General features: G+C 39.0%; 1 protein-coding gene across 1 annotated transcript; it reads right to left on the bottom strand.

Annotated features, from left to right (window-relative positions):
• Window positions 1-1,505: 1,505 nt before the first annotated feature.
• On the bottom strand, window positions 1,506-15,956 carry CYBRD1 (cytochrome b reductase 1). Its single transcript, XM_068685683.1, has 5 exons — window positions 15,711-15,956; window positions 8,484-8,692; window positions 5,798-5,952; window positions 3,747-5,585; window positions 1,506-3,708 (listed from the first exon to the last, which is right to left on the bottom strand). Exons 1-4 carry the CDS (start codon window positions 15,895-15,897, stop codon window positions 5,291-5,293), a joined length of 846 nt encoding a protein of 281 aa, XP_068541784.1. The 5' UTR covers window positions 15,898-15,956; the 3' UTR covers window positions 1,506-3,708; window positions 3,747-5,290.
• Window positions 15,957-20,136: the final 4,180 nt, after the last annotated feature.

Here is a 20,136-nt window from a genome sequence, read left to right as displayed (position 1 = left end):
GTAAATCCACCTAGAACTTCATTGCTTTGTCATTGACCATGGCCTGAATTTCTGTGCCTGAAGAACCAGTTTACACATTTCAGAGGCAGGGTGGGAGCCAAGTAGTCAGTACACATGGCCATGGATGCAACTGTAAACTCAAGCCTCAAGCTGACATGTATTGGTTGGTAGTTTGCAATGGCCACAAGTGTCAAACCTGAGCTAATTGAAATTTATACTAGTTGTTTCTTCTTCTGTCAGAGCTAGCTTATTTTTTTTGAGTTCTGTTATCTGCATTGAGTAACTGGATTTTCTCATTTTACTTCCCCTCTTCTACAAGTTACATTACTTGGAGTGGTTTTCATCCATTTTGTTGACCCATACTTATCTCTTCCTATGTTGTAATTTACTCTTTATTACATCCCACTAGTCTTAAAGAGATCAAAGGTGTTGCTCATACCATAATACAATGCAAAAAATCTGTATATAAGGATTCCATCATATATTTGCAGAAAACATGCCTGCACACAAATGCAGTCCCCCCCCCCCAACTTTGATTCCTCTCTTTTTAAGTGTGAATATAATTCAGCTTGTATTGAATTTTGAAATGACCAACATACTGAGAAGATATGGAGTATTTTATCAGAAAGGCCCTCCAGCAGAAGACAGTTAAGAGAAGTTATCAGCAACAGGGAATTGGTTTGAATGCAGCAAAATGAGGTTTGACTACAGCAAGTATTCTGTTGTAGTAATGATTGTAACAGTATTTTTTTTACTCCTCCATGATTGTGATCATGTTAGAAAGGTTTAGCAAACAAATGTACATGTATGATATCCAGGAGTAATGAGTTTATGCTTTACACTCTGAGAAGATTTTCCAATTACTCTTAACCAAAGTCAAGAACATACTTTAATTCTTACTTTGTTGCAGATCTGTTCATACAGATGGTTTTGTTATTTATAGCATTTTATGATCAATAACCTATTGATGAGTAACTTGATGTGTGGATACATTTTTATATGTATGCGTATATCATTTTTCAGTTTGGGTCAGAACATTCTGTGAGTTCACAACATCTGCTCTGTGTTGTTTGCCTGTTGCTATGTGTCTGAGGGTATTTGGATCTTACAGCATGTTATGTGACCATTTAACAGTCATACATCAGAATTTATGATCTTTCCTTATTTGCAATGGCAATCTCATGCCTGAGGATATTTTTTCCCCTCTTACAACTGCTATGGGAAAGTTCTAGTATCATCACGAGGTGTAATACAGATTTTCTTTAAACAGTGAACTCCTTCATTTTCCATTGTATACTGATTATCCTTCTAGTACTACACAGTACATAAATTTCTTGAGGAATATCATCAGCAATACTTGGAATATTTTAATAAATAAAAAAAAAGAAATAGTGTAAAATATCCTCCTATTTTCAAAAAGTAATCATATGAGTAATTCAATCTTTTGCCAAATTTAAAAAGTTGTGTTTTAGTACCATAATATAAATCTGCACTCAGTGGTATCATAAGCTTGAAAATTCTTTTTTATTAACATAAAACAGAGTAAGAAAATATACATTGTAATTAAACATTTGCTTTAATCTACAAGTAAGTAAGGCAAGTAACAAAACAATAAAATAATTCTTTACGTTCTTGTGAACAATTAGAAACAGAGGAAAGATTTTTCAGATATGAAAACAAAAGGAAGTCTTTCGTATTAGAAAATATTTGGCAATATCAGATGCTCTCTCAATAAAATATCCAAGTCTATAAGTAATCCATATTTACAATATCATATGCAATCTTCATGGCTACATGTAGTAAGATGTATACATATAATTACTGTACATTCAATTTTAAAATCTAATTTGCACACCATTATCTTTCAGTTTCATTAATGTCAGAAAAAACACTGTTCTGCCTTTGTGTTCAGTACAGCAAGACAGCAAGTATATTAAAAGTAATTATTTTTTCAGACATCTTAAAAATAGTACTTTTATTGGTAGGTTTTGTAACTTCCTGTTTTAATGGGAATTCAAACTTGGACTGTAAGCTGTACAATCATGTCCCTGTAAAAACGTAACAATGTAGAAGATGTTCGCACATGCCAAAAACTGGTAAAAAAGCTAGAATTATAACTTCTTTTTATATCTCTGAAAATGCACCCTTGTTATTTCCTGTGTTGATACCACTGCACATAACTACAGGTAAAAAAAAAAAAAAATCTGTATGAAAGAAAAAGTGATGGAAGGCCCCTTTGAGAAGTGGCTGTATGAGTACATTTTTTCCAAAGAAAATTACTCTCCCAAGTCCTATGTATTTTTATTTAGCACTTGAACTAACCTTATATGTTGCAAGGATACTTACAGATCTTTTAAATCAATTTAGAGCAGAAGCCAAAGTCTATAGCATGTTGAGGCTACTTTAAATGGCACACACTAAGGTTGAGCAAGGTTTTGGAGCTTGGAGCTACTCCCAGGGACCCTCCAAAGTTCAAAGCAGCCAGAAGCCCACACCACACAAACGAAATATCACTGATTACCTGCGTGTAACGATAATTGCCCAGAATGGAATCTCCCAGCTTCCATTGAGTTTCTTACCATTGTGTTTATCCTCAAAGTTGAAAAACAAAAATAGAGTCTGACAGACTACCTCCAAAAGTTTGCTAATCCTTGTTTTTCAATTAGTTTTATATCATCAGAATAGAGAAGTAAAGAAACGCCACTTTTCTTTTTCAAGTGTCATGAACAGTTTGTGGAATAAAATGGAAAACAAAAGGCATACTGGTTACTGTAGCTTAAATTTAAACAGCATGTTCACCCAGAAGTTGTTATTTTGATACTTCTAAGTCAGTGTTGTAACAAAGGAAATAACAGGGTTTTTTTCTTCCCAATATACAATACGGTTAGAGTTTATTCCAGAACAGTCCTTGGATTACCTTGCACACATGCACACACTTTATATTAGATGACTCAGTGCTATGCAAGGATTGAATGGGCTCATGTTCAAACATAGATGAGACACAGCAACATAGCAATACAAACCAACTTAAAGTTGCCTGTGGTCCTCGTGTTGTGAATTGCATACATGAACTCATACTTCAAAAGCATTAACAGAGCATCTCACACAAAGACTAGATGTGCATCCACCAGCTGTAACAAAATGCTTACTGATTTCACCAGAAACACAGGCTTATTTGAGCAGAACACAAAGAGATCACAAGAAAAAATGGTAGCACAGTTTAGTGTTCTCCAGAAGCTACAGCAAATCCCTTTTGCTACTTAATATGTAATATACACAGTAGGATGCATAACATCATGTCAGTTGAGCACTCATTTCAAGTAAAACAAATGTTCTCATTTTTCTTTCAGAAAGCTGCTAGTAGTACTGTTTGGATTTTATGCTGTAGCTGCCCAGAACAATTTTAGGGAAAACAAACGATTGTGTAGAGCTTGAAGAACAAGGAAAAAGCTGTCCAATCCATTGTGCACACTGGGACTGGACAAGCGTTTTCTCACATGAAACAGGTCACCAATGCTAGATGGGTCTTAAGCATCCACATGTATATGTAAGTGAAAGCAGAACTCTGGGATGTAGTCCTTGAGTACCAAATAGCACAATAGGTAACTTTTTTTTTTTTTTTTCTAATAATATGCTCTGCTAGCTTTCTATACTGCACTCACCAAATAATTAAATGTTATCACAAATCAAATAACAGGAACTGAGGAACTGAATACCAAATAACCAAATAACAGGAACTGAAAAACTTTTTTGTCAAAGATGCAAAATAATGCATAACCAAAATTGTTTGTATTAATGCAACACTAACTACAAAAATATGTATTTGCCAAAGTTTAATATGTTTGAATATTTTAATTAGATAGATGCAAATTTATCTAGCCTTAAAAAGGAAATGATCTAATGCCTGAAACAGTCTATGCAACATGAAGAATGGTAAATTTAGAACAGGTATTGCAGTTACCAAGATGACTTTTAATGGGTTCTGTAGCATTTAGAAGACATTATAATAGAAAGGCTCATCACTTTGGAAATGTGCAATCAAAATAATCTATTACAGTTATTCTTCTGTGGTAATAAAAAAGTATTGTTTGTATCTGTGAAAGAACTGAATGAGCATAATACATTAATACACAGATTACTAGAAAGAACTATTAAACTAAAGTGCCAGTAGAGACTTGAACTGCATTATTTAACACTTTAATTTCAAATAAGAGAGGTCAGAGTTAATGTAGCTTGCTTGTAGACTAAATTATGTCTTAATTCTTATCACAATAATGACTGTGACACCGGTACAGAGATGGCAAAATCAGCTTTCAGTTAACTGGTAGTATTTTAATCAAATCAGCAAAGCTCATCTGTTTCTTGGCAGAAAACATCTCTCACTTCAAGCTCCTTTCTTATCTGATATCACTACCAGTCTACTCTGGTTTCTAACCAACTAATTTCTAGTCTACTGCCATAAATCAATAGGAACTGTACAATCAAATCAAGATAGTAAAATGCTGCCTTCTGGGATAGAAAGAAGATTTGGTTAAGCAATACATATTTTTCTAAGTGCGTATCTATAGCTTTCCAAGACAAATTCTTGGAAGCATTGCAGTTTCCTAAGATTTCAGTAAAGTATATGTTATCTCTATAAAATATATATATTTGGTAGAAATTCAACAGATACATTCTGATTACAAACAAACAAACAACAAAAAACTCCATGAAGTTTTAAAAAGCCACATAACATTTCACTATGATAACAGGCAAATTGTTCTATTTCTTTGTCTGAATTCAAAATTTTAGACTAAAAACTTTTACAGTGCAACTCTGCAAAGTGCTGAGTGACCTCAAAGCCTATAGGTCTTAGTTGTTTGTGAGGGGTTAGTCAACTTGAGAAATCAAGTCCTTAAAAAAGTAAACGTTAGCATGGGCTTACAGCTAAATTCTGTTCTCTGGTACACGTCACAGCTTTCATTCATACCTGTAAAATCTCTCAGAACATAATTTAGTCTCCATAACTTTTCATAACTGTAAGAGATAAAAACAATTTAAAAAGTGACGTGGAAAACGTGTTCCCATTATGCAATGCCATTCATTTTTCTTTAAATGAGGACTGAGCATGAACCAATATAATGTGTTTGGGACTCACTGGAATTTAAATTCATATGCAGAAAGCTTGAATGTCTTTGAGCAAGCCATACTGTAAATAAAATTGCAACCTATATATATATCTCCATATAACCGAGTTGGAAGGAACAGGCTTTTGGGCAGTATACTAGTACTGCTTTTCTATATATTTTCTTTACATAGTTGATCGTTGGCCTGCTTCATCAAGTTTGAAGTTTCGTTTTCTGGCCGCATCACTGTTGAACCCCGCGTCAGATCTGTCTGCATTACTGCAATCTGTCATGGTAGATTCTGCCTCCATGCCTTCCGGAGCCCCGCCGTTGGGCCGCTGAACTTTAGCGCTTTCTTCTGGTGGGCGCTTCCAGTGAGGCCTGCTTGCCATCCACAAAATAAGCGCACCAAATGTGACAATCAAGAGACCAAGACAGTTGACAAAAATTGCCTCTGGTGGGGATTCACTATATGCAGAACTTTTCATTTGCAAAGAGAAAAAAAAAAAAAAAAGTTGTTTTAAAGACAATCCTGGTCTAAACCAGCAGTCCTCTGATAGATAAGAGGTCTTTTTAAAAAACAAAACCAAAGAATGTCCCAATACTAGATCATTACTGTTCTATACAAACAGAATTACAGTATGCAATGAATAAATTTAATAAACAGGTGGGGAAAAAAAAAAAATACTTACAGAGAAAATATAAGCTTTTCTGTGATTCCCATGAGAGCTGATGCAATCACTGCTACAAAGATGAGGAGACCCGAATAAACGTGGATTGGCATGAGAGCCGCTCGGAGAGGAACTGGAGCAAATGGGAGCAGAAAGACAGCAAAGCCCAAGAAAAGCTAAACACAAAACAGATTCATGGTTAAAACTTTAGGGAAAACAAGCTGCATGTCTCAGTCACAATCAAAACCATTATAAAAATTGAAATTTGAGATGTTTTCAGGTACAAATTTGACAAGAATTGGCATTTTTATTTTTGAATGGGTTTCCTTGCAAAACCAAGGCAATCATTCCGGATTAGTGCCCGGGAAGCAGACATTAGATATTTGATAAATAATCCCCACCTCATATCAGTGTCCAAACTTACTGGTAATGCTAAAACTGCTACCAATCTGAGTATAGGAAACACAAGTTTTCACTGTCAATAACTCAATCAGGTATTAAAGGAATGACTAGCTACATGTTTACAGTCCCTTCAATTTCAAGTCCTATTCTCCCCTCCTGTTAGGGATTTACACATAAATGAAGATCAGAAGGCAGTTTAACCTTTTGTCTTGAGTGGTCTAAAGAATTTTACCCAGTTAGAGCTTTCTATAAATTAAAGGACACGCCTCTAGAAGGGCAGTTGTCTACTGGCATTACAGAGTGAAAATGTGTTTGGGTAGCGTGAAGCTGTTCAGGGCCACGAGTCCTCCCATTAGTGCTACGTCTGTGACAGAGGAGAACGCATCATGTCACATGGTGTTTTCAGTCACAGGCTTGCACTGGCACCTTAAGGCTGCATCCTTTCTTTAGTTTGTTCTCCCTTAACTTAACCCTGCTGCTAAATGAGAAGTAGTATGTGAATTTGTATTTCAAATTGTTTTCATTTCCAGCCTTCATTCTTGTTTTGTCTTTCCGTGTTGGATTAAAGAGCTGGTTATTTTCTCCCAGGGAAGCTTTTTAATACACCTTAATCAAGTCATGTGTTAATCTCCTTCTATATCTGCTAAACAATTGGAGCTTTTTAAGTCTTTCACTAGAAGACAGTTTTTCTAGCTCTCAAATTACTTTTCCAGATTTTCTTTGCATTTTTTTTTGAAATTAAAAGTTAAAAAATGTATTCCATAGTATTGCGTACTGGTTTCTTCAGGCACTTCTTTCCAGAGTCACTGCTTTCCAAGAAATGGTGTCCATTTGACATTTCTGTCCTATTGGTGTCCTTGTACTGTACTATATTAATATACATTGGCTTAAATATAATATATGTACACTACTATTCCTGCAGGTCTAGTATTATGTGAGCATCCCCCCTCAATAATTTATTAATTTTGAGAGTTTAATTAAATTAGTTTAATTTAAGTTAAAATTAAATTAATTAAGTTTAATTAATTTCTTTAATTTTGAGGAAATGAAGACATTTCCACTAACGGAAATGCTGTTTTATGACTCTTTCCTAACAATATTTCTCAATCGCTTCAAAAATATCAGTCTGACTAGAGACTTACTTCCCCGTTTGGAAGAAGTCACATCACTATTCTATTGATCAAACAGACAAGGCATTTAGTTAAGTGCCATTGATCATGTTTAGAGTAGCAAAATGAAAAGCAGAATTAAGATGTTATTCACAGTTCTTCATCTTAACCATTAGAAAAAAATACTGATAGTGGCAGCAGAGATTTCCCTGAAATAACTGCTATTAAGATGAGGAAAATCTGAACATTATTCTCTTATTCATTAGCTGTAGTTGTTCAACTATAAAGTATATAGTTAACAATGCGGCAATATGCCTTCTTTTTTTTTCCTGAGTGTTAAAAACACTGTTCCAATACTAGTCCTAGCCTGAGCAGTGAAGGACAAAAGCATTAATGTCCCACACATAAGATTTCTTCTTCCTAGTTAACTGTTTTCTATTTCTACAAAATAGAAGGACTTCAGAATTTTAGGCACAGAAACATTACAGCTGTATGTGTACGCTACATGTCAGGGCACGCCTGCTCTTCTTCTAAGCCAAATGCAAAATATATCAAGTTAGTTCCTTTTAAATTATGGTAACTCCAACTCTCTGGCAATAGGAGCAGTTAAAAGCAAGCACATGAACATTTATCAAAGATTTGCTGATTCAGAAAAACTGTTTTCTCTATAGTAACTAATTTAATGTCAGAGCCTTTAGGTCTGCACTGCCCCCTGCTGTGCTCGTTGTGGTGATAGAGAAGTCCTGAGCCCAAGAAAAAATTTTAAATTTATAAAATTATGCTAACTGCAAAAGAAACATCAACAACAAAAAAGGGAAAAGCAATTACTTCATTTGAAAATTCCTCAATAAAAGCTCTGTTTAAATATGCTACCAACAAACCAAATCACTTGCTTTAACTTCAACAGTTTATAGAACTTAGAAAAACACTACTGTATAATTGAACAGTAAATAAACCCAGCAAGTAAACAAAACATGCTTTAAAATACTTTTTTCCTTGAGGTCAAGGATCCAGTACTTGCTCATTTACATGCTAATTTGCCAAATCACAGAATTTAAGATGGGTATCCTAATAGTTAAGAGCATATTGTAGAATTGCAGGATATCATATATTATTATTTAGGGCATATAGTACCTGAATTACTCAACACGTTCTTTAGCTTTACAATCAGTTTAAAGATACAGTTAGATTCTGACCTGGAGAGAATAAAATATAACAGCAGTCAGCCCAATCCAGCTGTGCAGACTGTACATGTTGGGAATTTTCCTGGCATTGTGATATTCAAACACGGCTACCATAGAAACAATGGCAAGAATCATAGCTATGGTATTTAATCCAGCATGTATGAACTTCATTAGGAGTTTGCTGCACTTCCAGGTCCAAGGTAACCTGTACACAATAATGGCTAAAGAAAGAAGAGAAACAAGATGTTATGCCTTACAGTATAGCTTCTCTAAGATTTCGATAATCATGCATCATTCACATATTTCTATTGTAAATTAGGGAAAATCTGACCTTTAATCCTTAAAAAAAAAAAAAAATCTATTAAAAAGCTTTTTCTTCTACATAGCCTAACACATAGCATATTCCAAATATACAACTGAGGCGTAAATATAGCTTTTAGGGAAATTTATTCCTAACTTTTTGAAAAATTCAAGTGCGTTTCAAAAAAGTACCAGTAAAAAACTTGTCATCTTTTCCTTGTTACTTAAGTTGATCTAACAGGAAGTCTGCATAGGATTTCGATTTTTTTGCTACTAGCCAGATTGGAGGAATAAGGCCTAATTCTTATATCCAGAAGATCACACACTGATAAAGGGTGCAAGATTTTTTTTTTTTTAATGTTTATTCTCTTTGCAACTTTTCGTGATGCTATTTACTAATTACATAGATATTTATATAGCTGTATCTATTACCTTGATATTAGTAGGACTGTTTTAGACAGGAAAGGGCTACCCAGCATAAGGGAATCATAATCCTACTTTAAGAAATAATAGGATCTGGCAGCTACAACTCTTGAAACACTTAAATGCAAGTAAGCCTGGAGCGCTCCTCTTTCCTCGAGGTCCTCACTGCTCCTTCGCTGCCATGACTGACCCCTGTCTGTTACACACAGACCAGACCAGATCACTGAAGCCCCAGGTACTTCTGAATAAAAACTTGTAGTATTTCTGGATGTGTGCTATACACACAAGTACATTCAGATAACAGGGGACAAATATTTATGAGCAGACCCATTCCTTTGACCAATACATGCTAATACCTTGCCTGGGCAAAAAGGCTGTGCTCCATTCATCTGATTCATCAAATCTTGATTTAAGGTTTCTGCTTATAAAATGATATTCAAATCCTTATATATAATTAGCTGTATCAAAACCAAAGAATATATCCAGGTTTGAAAAGAAGTTTCCATTCCAAACACTCATGAGAAAATAAACGCACTAGAAAATAAAATATCTATTACCTGATACTACCTCCAAACATTAAGTATTTACTTAGGTAATTCTCACGTGCTTTCCTCATTACTTCTTCATAACCTTATATTTTTATGCAAAAACAAACAAACAAACAAAAAACACTCAATGTCGCAATGAATAAATGGCAAATTAATTTTAAAGTTCTGTTTACACATATGTATATTGACTTGGATACATGCCAGGAAATACAGCACTCCACTACATAATTCACAAAGAAAACACTGTTCACAAGTGGAATTTCCAGTCTACAAGCAGATTTTAAATCAATACATGCTTTTACATACTGTGTAAATATATAATACTGGAATGAAAGTGTCCCTTAAAATATTTAAATATATACAGCATTTAGATAGTTCTCAACTTTCTACTTTTTAAAAGAGGCAAGAGCAAATCAGAAAAAAATCAGGAAGATAGAAGCCTTGCTTTAAAGACAGCTTGACAGTACTCAGTCTATATGACATAATTTGATATGTGATTCAGCACAATGAGCTTATGATCACTTACAACAGTTCCCCAAAATTTATACAGTAATCTTATAGCTTGTTAATATTGAAATAATTGCCTGCATTAGGCAGAATTTAGCATCAAGGATTTCTAACGTATTACAGCTGGTAAGCCAAAAGGTCACAACCAAACCTCAGTATCCTATCAAGATATTCCCAGTAAATCTTCCATGCTTTGTCTATTATCAATAGTTTGTTCCAAGTGGAACAGAATACTGGACTCTAAATACCTTGAAGTCAATTTAAGCTGAGTAGATCCTGGTCTCAGATTTCAGCCTTGGTTCTCAAAGGGTCATGTCCAGGCTAAAATTTTTGTCTAACACTTTTCTTTGGTGCATAAGACACTGTCATCTATTTAACTTTCAAAATCACTATCAAGCTCCATATCCACTTAGTCTCAGATCTCTGTATGGGCCATGAAACTTTTTGTCTGTCCACCTTTAGGAAATATTGTAAGAGAAAAGCACATAAATGGCTTGGACACTTACTAGCAATGCCATGCATTAGCATGTTATGTGCTGTAACCCAGAACAAATGTTTTGGTTTAATCCCCTTTCAGTAAGGACTGTGTGAACTTAAACATTGCAAGTTGAGTAGACCTGCCAGTTTAGCACTGACAAAAGGCACAGTCCCCTTTCCTCATCACCACTTTCCCTTCCTTTCTGCTTCCCCCACCCTGCTTTGTCACAACTGGTGCTTCTCCAACCAGCAGGAGGGAACAAGACACTCCAGAGAACAATGCAGAGAGGAGGAAGGACCTTAGGCTTTCAGTGGCACTCCTAAAAGAGTGACTCAGCTGTAATCTGTAATTTCATCTCAAATTTAAATTAGCCTGTGATCAAAGCACTTACACAGTTATAGCACTTTTAGTAGCGTCGTGTTAAAGCAGTCCTGTAAAGAACTTCCTTTATGTACAACATCTCTCTTAGTAAGAGGATTGACGTTATTCAAGTCTAGGCATCCTTAGACACAGCTGCTTCACTCTGATCTCACTCTTGCTTTGAACTCTGATTTTAAAGCACATCACATAGGGTGGAGTGATCTTGAAATATTTATGTTGCATAGGACACCTTGTTCATCGCCAAATACACAAAGCAAAATTCTAGTGAGCTCTCTAGTACTTCTGACTGGTGCGTGCTGCAGTGCAGTATAATGGATTGCTAATGGGACACCTCCTACCCCAGAGGGCGCGTGGCATGGTTCTGGGGATGCACTGGGCTTGCACTACACAACACCTCCCAGCTGCCAGAAGGGAACAATTTGCTTCACTCCTCTTGTGCTTCTTGGATGATCCTACTGCTAGCCTTTGGCAAGTTCTGTATGGCCACTAGATTCTTTGGGAAACACATTAGCACTAGAATGAATGAAGTAAACCCAATAAATTAAGTCCCTATTTATAATTTCAAAGGACTCTAAAGTCATCAAGAAAACTACCTCTTCAGAGCCTGCCTCTGATGAGACCCTTGCAGCTCAGAAGTCACTTGCCCTTCAAATTCCTCAGAATTCTAAAGCTCAGTGAACGTTAGAAACTCCAGGAATTAACCACTTTTCCTTTTATCAGATGTTTTGTTATATTCAAAGCAGAGGTAATTGCGTTTGTCAGATAATTTGGAGCAAGCATTATCTTTAGATATGATTTAAAGATGAAAGAATATGATTACTTCAAAACAGATTTGCACCTGCTCTTCTGGCTGTTGCACCTTGTCTGCTATCTCCCTTCTCCTGTCTGTGGCACTTCTGAGAACCTTTGTGAAGACAATTCAACTTGCTATTCCAGAAAAAAAAAAATACTGGAGGAGTAGGGTGGCAGGGAAAGGATTGTTTATGGATCTGACAACAGCCAGAGATGGCAGAAATGAGGCAGGAGGAAGATGAAGCCAGAGTCAAGGAGAAAGCTGAAAGGGGAAAGTGGAGCAAAAATGTAGAATATTTCAGCCAGAGCGAGCTGTTAAATTGTCTCACCCATTAACCCAATTTCATCCGTACAGATGAAATTTCACAGAGTTGTAGAATAGCTTGGGTTGGAAGGGTCTTTAAAGGTCATCTAGTACAACCCCCCGTGGCACAGAAAGGGACACCTTTCACTAGATGAGGTTGCTCAAAGCCCCATCCAACCTGACATTAATTGACTCTTGAACGCCACGCAGTAATGTGGTAGACCAGGATTTTTCCTTCTTTTTTTCTCTGCAAGATCTCTTACATAACATTCATGTTATACTCTTTTATCGATGTATTGCTGTCTTTAGGCCATGTCCTCATTTTAAGCCTATTTAAAATACAAGTTACATTATATTTATAAATCATATCTGATGAGGAATATTAGTTGTGCCAGTATCTTCCAAGACATAGCGTCAACCTCGCTGAAAACTTTATTGTGCAGAGGTTAAATGTAACTAATAAATACCATAAAAGACTGACCCAAGGATGAGAGACAGAGTAGAACAGGATGAGAGACTACCCCATCCTCCTTGTTCTGATTGTCTTTATTCAATTTTCCACAACCCCAAAACGCGTTTTGCTGTTCCTCAGTATCCAACATAAACTGTCACACCTCTGTAGATAAAAAAATATCCTTTTATGAGGTAATGAGTTGAGAAACCCTCAAAAATATTTTATTCTGCATTAGATCATAATGGAGATCTCATAATTAGTCCTTTGGAAGGAACCAAGCATTATCATTTACAGACCAAACATGAAACAGCAAGTAAATACTGCTTTGGAGCGTGCCCTGGTGTCTACAGTCATTGTGCAACAATTACGATGTAAAATAATTTTTCCTCATGTGTTTTCCCTATCTTATTCTTTTAAACAAATGTTGCTGTGCTAATATGCACATGAACTTTCATTGCCTGTATTTTTTCTCCACTTTAAAGTCTAGAAATATCATCTGAACAGTTACTGTGCACTGCCAGTGTTTTGTCAGGTATCATTTACGTACAGGTACTGATCCACAAATAGTCAGTATTAATACTACCATGCCTACAGCTTTTTCATTTGTGTGACAAGTTATATACAGCAATGTACTTCCCCACATCCACATTATTATGGTCATCCCTTCTGCCTCCCACAGACCAACAATACAGTTCTATCCTTTGTACAGACTTCAGTGAACTCAAGAAACAGGTGATTTCATTACTATTTCAAATCCTGCACACAAATTTATCCAAGGTTATTTAGCTATTCCTTTCCACGTTTAACAACTTTTTTTTTTTTTAACTACTTATTTTTCTTGTATGTACCCAAAGAAATAAGCTATTCCCCAGACTCATCCAAATTACTTTGAAATGTAGTTGACAGAAGTCTGCCATTGAATTCAATCAGATCCAGAGTAGTGTCTGATCTGCTGCTGTTTCACCTAATTTTATATAATACTACATCAGTCTGCAACTTTGCTTCTTTATTATGTAACAGAATTTCCAACTCCAAATAATGCTCTATTATTAATGAATTTCTTGTGTATGTTCTTTTTTTTTTTCAAGCCACAGTAAACTTCCATTTACTTTACAAGTACTCTTACCCTACACAAGGCTTGAGGAAACATCCTTACTCTGAAACAGGGGCAAACCAAGTTTCAGAGGAAATAGAAGCAAGTGAGTAAGAAGTTCTGCAGAAAACCTCCCCCCATTTTCTGCAACAATTCTAGGTCTTTAAAAAGAAAAAGCACAGTAGTTTGATCACAACAAGTACTATTTATCTTAGTGTAGTCACAGGTGTTCTTCATTACTTATTTGTAGCCTGAAATTACACTTCACATGACCTATTGAGCAACATTATATAAAACAGCTTCAAAGAATTTTTATTGCTCAAAACTTATTTGTAACTTAAAGCAACGAAGCACAGAACACACCCCACTGCCGCTGAGAAAATTGAATTTGCAGCGTCTGTTCAAATCACCAAATTCCCTACATAACCAGAAGTAGGCAGCCACCCATTCCTCCTGCATCTTCCAGCCTCCGTCTGGCTGGGCTCCTGCGGCAGAGCGAGCACACATGCGATCCAAACACCACGTTCCACGGGAATGAATGTCCAGATGTGCTGGACATGTTTCCTGGCGGGGTGAGTGCAATCTATCATTCAGCAACGAAGCAAATGTAAATAAGGTTACTAGCAATGAAATTCTAAGTTAATTCCCCCTATTACAAAGAAAAAATACTTCTGTTTACATTTATGCTTTAAGCCTCTAAAGGCTCTTTGTTACTTAAAAACAGTAAAGTCTTCCTCTCACCTCCCCCCTGAGAAGTCAGTGGTAAAACAGGAAGAATTTCCACTGTTGCCTGCAACATTCATTTGCCCTTCTTTGAGAAATTACTGACATTTCTTAGTGTATTCTCTGAACGTTGAAACTAGCAAGAATTTGGTCACTGACTTTATCAGAACATACCGTTGGGAGCTGTTACGTCTGTCAAATTTCTCCTTTTGCTTTAACACCATTAGCATAAACATTAACTCCCAGACTTCAGGATTTTTAAGGTACTGTCCAGTGCCCTTATTTTTAGCATTAAGCTTTAGTTCAAATATATTACCTGGCTAGTTAGCATCTCTGTGGTGCTCTATCATTATCTGTTTTTTAAGCTTTCCTGAGAGTATTGCATTTATCTCTCCTAAATTCTTACAATTTATCAACTGTATCATCTCTAATTTAGTCATTTTCTTGGAATTAGCTCATTACACTAGCAGCAAAACCACATAGTTCAAACTCCACATTCCTGTTGGCATCAAAGAGCAGCACTCGCCCTCACGGCCTACCACAGGAGCGGTGCATGATAGAAGAAAAGGCACTGCTCACGTTGCGAGTAACGGGATGCTTTTAAGTTAGTCTGAGGCCGAACCCTGTGCGATCAAATGTTCATGCACCATTGAAAAGTGATCCTACCCCGTCATAATAAAATTTTGTATTACTCAGGCAACAGAATTAAAAGTTAATTTAAAAGATGTATTTCTCAAAAGGATTTGCACAACATCGCACTGACGAACTGCACCGTGGTGATGCCTTCGGTGCTACGACTTCCCTGGCACCAACCCCGCTCCCAGGTCTGGCTTCAGTGGTGCTGAACTTTCCTTTCTGCTCGGGAGACTCAGGAGAGCGAGCCAGCAGGGACGCAGCCAAAAGAGAGAAACTTTCCTTGGGCAGCAGTTCTGGCATTTCAGTTCCCAGCTCCCCCGAAGCGAGGCTGGCTAGGAAAACACACCTCGAGCACTGCGCAAAGCGCTACCAAACCCAGGCCAGGGTAAACAAGTGCTCGAAGGGAAAGAAAGAAAAAAAGAAACGAAGAAAAAGAAAACAACAAAAACACACATCGCAGCTTCGCCTTACTACAAAGGACCATTTGTCCCGTCTCGGTGCGAGCGCTGCATCGCCTTGCCTCGCCTCGCCTCGCCTCGCCTCGCTTTCCTTTCCTTTCCTTTCCTTTCCCTTGCCTTCCCTCCCCGGGGCCCCACGCACCGATGCCCTGGATGAAGACGAAGCCCGTGACGACGAGCACGGGGTGCCAGTTGAACTCCGCCGCGCCGCCGTCCCAGCCGAGCCCCTCTCGGTACCGGAAGACCCAGACGAGCGAGCAGACCACCGCCACGAAGCCGAGCAGCAGCGCCGACACCAGCAGCGCCAGGAACCGCCGGTAGCCCTCCATCTTCCGCGGCGCAGGGGAGGGACGGGACGGGACGGGACGGGACGGAGCGAGGGGAGGGGAGGGGAAGGGAAGGGGCAGGGGCAGGGCGGGGTCGGGGTCGGCCCGGGGCCGGGGAGCCGCCCCGCTGCCGCTGCCGGCCGGGAGCCGGGGACGCGCCGCGCGCTCCCCCTCGGGCTGACCCCGCAGGGGCCGGCCCCGCTTGCGCCCTCCTTCGCCGGGGAGCCGGGGGGGCGAGGCAGCGGTTCGCCGGCACCGGGGGGCAAACCGGGACCGACCGGGGCAAATCGGGAGCACGGCGCGGTGCTGAGGCCAGGCATGCACAGGAGATGCGCGCTGAGAGGCTTCGGTGCGGCGTGCTCCGAACACACGAGGCACGACCATCAGCTCTGCTTCCCAGCGGGTTCCCGAGTGTTGAAATGTAAAACAAGTACTTGCCATTCTCATACGTGGATGCTGGCCTGCATCCGGAGGAGTGTTTGGGCATTGTGCTGTTGGGACCTGCCAGGATAGGCGGTTTAGTTACATTGAGACATTAGTTTGTTCGGGTTTTTTTGCTTGTTTTAAGTCCACCATTGGTTACGACACTTGGCTAAGATTTTAGGATTAATGTCTCCTCTGGGTGGCCTGCCAATGTCCTTCCAATGGGCCAAGATACAACCCAGAGGGGTCATTTTATCAATAGTACTCAAAATTGCTCCCATTATGGTGTCTTTTCTCAATCTCTTATGCTTTGTCCATCTCTGTCTGTATTCCTCATGGGATAGTGGAACCTCAGACATGTAGTAACATTGAGCTGTGATAACGCAATTGTACGTTAACCACAATGACAGGACAGCCCTAAAGATAAGGGAGTAAAAGACTGTATGCACAGAGATAATAGAACCAGCAAGAACTGGCTTGGACTGCTGAAGTCTGTCAAAGAAAGGAAGGATCAGAAGTTTAGCAGAGAGGAAGACTTCTGGCCTTCATCAAAAGACCACCAGAGTATGCTGGACGACCACCCAAGGACTCTAGCATGCATGCAAATAGGGGCAGAAACCTATGTTAATGATCCTTTGGAGACCTGATGAATATGCAAGAGACTCACAGGAAATGAAATGAATATGTATATATGCCATTAACATAAGCACACTGCCAGTAACCCTTGGTGTGTGTGTTACAGCAATCTCCCCCACACCTGGTGCCGTAATATGGAATACCTGCTTAATAACTTCGGTTATTGAGTTTTCAATATGTCTACTGCATCAGTGAGACCAGAAGCGGACCAGAAGCTGGAAGATGGCTGCTAGAGTGGAAAAAAAGACCGTAGAAAATGCTGTGTACGGAAAAAAAAAAAAAAAAGTGCTTAGCAATGGAAACAGTCAAGAAAATGTGTGTAGCTGGTTTTGTTTTGCCTGGGTCCCCTGTAGCAGCAAGACACAAAGACAGACTGGGTTATGGGGAGTTCTGTCACCACCTGAGAGCTTATGTGGCTCATTTCATGTTATATTTCCATCAGTGCCCAGCTGTCCTTGGACTTAAATCTGCATGATGCCAGCTCCAAAATTAATAGATAAGTAATTGTCAGCACCACCTTTTGCAGTGTAGTACAGACAGCCCAGTTTAGGATGTGCCAGGTATAGGTGTCCCACTTTGCCTCCATTTCTGCTTCTCATCTGTTTCTGCTCCCTTCCAGCCTGAGGCTGCTGGCACCACTTCTGCTCTGCCAGCAGGAAAACAAAGTGACAGGACACAGAAGAGCATCAATACTTTTACCAGCAACCTAGTGAAGCTGCCGTGTTGCAAGGTCATGGTGTGCAGAAGGATGAGTGAAGAAAGCGTTGTTCTGGGCTGGATGTTTTGCACCATTACCATTAGTGGAAAGGAGAGGTGCCAGCACTCCTGATGCTGCTTTGCACTGAAGTCTCTATCATGGGGTGTTTCTCCCCAAACATTTCTCCACAAACATACCTCTCTGTCCACCTGAGGGGCAGAGCAGGCAGTGGTGAGAGAAACACTCATTCCTGGCTGAGGTATTTTGTACACACTGATAAGATCCCCCTGAGATATCTCTTCTCCAGGCTGAAGAGTCCCAGCTCTCTCAGTCTCTCCTCATCTGATGGGTGCTCCAGTCCTTTAATGATCTACATGGCCCTATTTCAGAAATTCCATGGTCCATTAACAGTTTAAGGGCATTGACAGACTGACAAATTTTGTGAATCCAAGGTCCTAATTCAAGCTCACTGTCTCTGCTTATTGTTGGTAAGATACTGACTTTCGCATTGGAGTAATTGGGTCCCGGCCCTTGTTTCCTCCTGCCAATTTTGCAGTAGGAGTATAACTTCTGTTAAAGCACTGGGACATTAATTTAACAACTGCTGCAAAAGCCATGAGAATTTGCCAAAGCTGTAAGCACACGCATTATTTTCCTTAAGCAGCTGAAGCACAAGCACATTTCCATTCAGCTGCCTGTCATAGGGAGATGCTAGCCTGTGACAGGGTCTGGGTGAATAATGACAACTGAAGCCACCTTAAAAGGTTACAGCATGATATACTGGGGCTCATCTGCTGATATCCCCAGTTTAAGACATTTTGAAGTCAGCTTTAACTGTAATGATAAAATCAAGGTTGCAAACAACTAAACTGGTATATCTTTCTGGTACATCAGGCTCCAGTATTTGCTTACAACATTTTGTCAGAGTTGCAAAAAATTCTTTAAAATGAATATAAACTGGTATATCATACTATTGAGTCTATAGAAAATCTGCAATAATAGTTTCAAAAAGTGTAAAGTGCTTTGATTACATCCAGTTGCCCTGACAGTCCCATTTAGGAACCTTCTACCCGAGTGGATTTTACTTAAGTGTAAGTCCATATATCCCATACACCTTTAATGACTTTGTATAGCTCTAACAGGCAAACCCTGTTAAAGCAGCCAGTAACAAGAGCAAACACAGAATTTTATTGAACTGAAATCTGAGGCCCAGTTTTGCCAGCTAAATATGAACAAATTGTTTTTGAAATAGAAACTTGAAAGCTTAGACAGTGTCGAATACACCAAACCAGAATCAAGAGCAAAATAATTGTTGGGTCAATTAAAGTGGGCTTTATGGAAAGTCTAATGCAGAAGATGTTTCAGGCAACACAGTTAGGAACTCCTGCCGGTATTTATCTTTGTTTCCCGTTCTTCCAACTCTTTTTGCCCACTTGATCCCTGTGTTGGATTGGTACGGGATCTGAAGCAATCTGTAGCACTGCTGCAACATCAGAGGGGATTGCACAGTTACGTGCGGGAGGGAACTGTATCGTACAGTTGGCTGCTGAGGGCTCAGCTGCACACAGGATTCGAACATGAGTTCGGAACGTAAACCCCTACTGGCATAGCCTGAATGGGGCTGTCAGGTCTTATGGATCAGTGAACACCTGCTTTTGTTTACCATTGCTGTGGGTAGGTGCCACAGTAGTTCAAGATCTCTGTTCTTTCTAAAGGCCTCTGTCTCCTAGAGCATGTTGATGTTTTTTCAGAACAGTGCCTGTTCTCTGTTTGCTGCTTCTCTTAGCAGTTGTCAGGACATCAGCTAATACAAACTTTCTTTGTGCTGCTGCATTGCCAGGTGTAGAAGCAGGATGACCGTGACTTCAGGTTTGTAAGAACCTACAAAGTAGAAAACTGGACTACTCACATGTTACTTTGGAGAAGCAGAAATGGCCTTCTGCCTGTACGATGCCTGTGGTGCATGGCTACTCAGCAACCTCTGCCGTGGCTCCTGTATCATTCATACACTTTGAGAGCAGCACTCTAGATGTAAACCTACATAGATGTTTACCTAAGCAGCACACCATATCATCATAGATCATTACCTTGTGCTTTTTTTTTTTTTGATGTAACTGTTTAAATACAAGGAGTGAAATTAGAATTCCCAGTGACCAGTATCTGAGTTCTGAAAGCTAGTTAGGAAAAGATTGGATTGTCTTTCACCAGCAACAACTTTATCTGTTTTTCCAGGCTGGACAAATCACTGAATATCCAGCCCTTAGAACAGGACATTCCAAAGTGGTTACAGTGTCCCTCAAAGCACTTGGATGAGCTTTTCAGAAGGCTGGTGGCTGTTCATCTTATAAACAAACAAAACTGCTGAGATAGTGCTAACTGAGCCGGCTGTTGTGAAAGCTTTAGAAGTATTCCCTCAGGAGTTACCTTACCAGGAGTAATACTGACAAGTGAGTTTAAGTAATTAGTGCTTGAGTGTTGCTGACAGC

Source organism: Anas acuta, chromosome 6 (genome assembly GCF_963932015.1).
Source record: "Anas acuta chromosome 6, bAnaAcu1.1, whole genome shotgun sequence".
NCBI lineage: Eukaryota > Metazoa > Chordata > Aves > Anseriformes > Anatidae > Anas > Anas acuta.
Note: the sequence above shows the minus strand (reverse complement) of the source record. Positions and strands in the feature narration are given on the sequence as shown.

What these genes read in the sequence shown, in the direction of transcription:
- CYBRD1 (XM_068685683.1), bottom strand. Translation starts at nt 15,897, where the DNA reads ATGGAGGGCTACCGGCGGTTCCTGGCGCTGCTGGTGTCGGCGCTGCTG. An exon ending in CGTCTTCATCCAGGGCATCG is followed by an intron (nt 8,693 to 15,710) that starts GTGCGTGGGGCC and finishes TTCTTTCTTTAG; the next exon opens with CCATTATTGTGTACAGGTTA. An exon ending in GAAAAGCTTATATTTTCTCT is followed by an intron (nt 5,586 to 5,797) that starts GTAAGTATTTTT and finishes GCAAATGAAAAG; the next exon opens with TTCTGCATATAGTGAATCCC.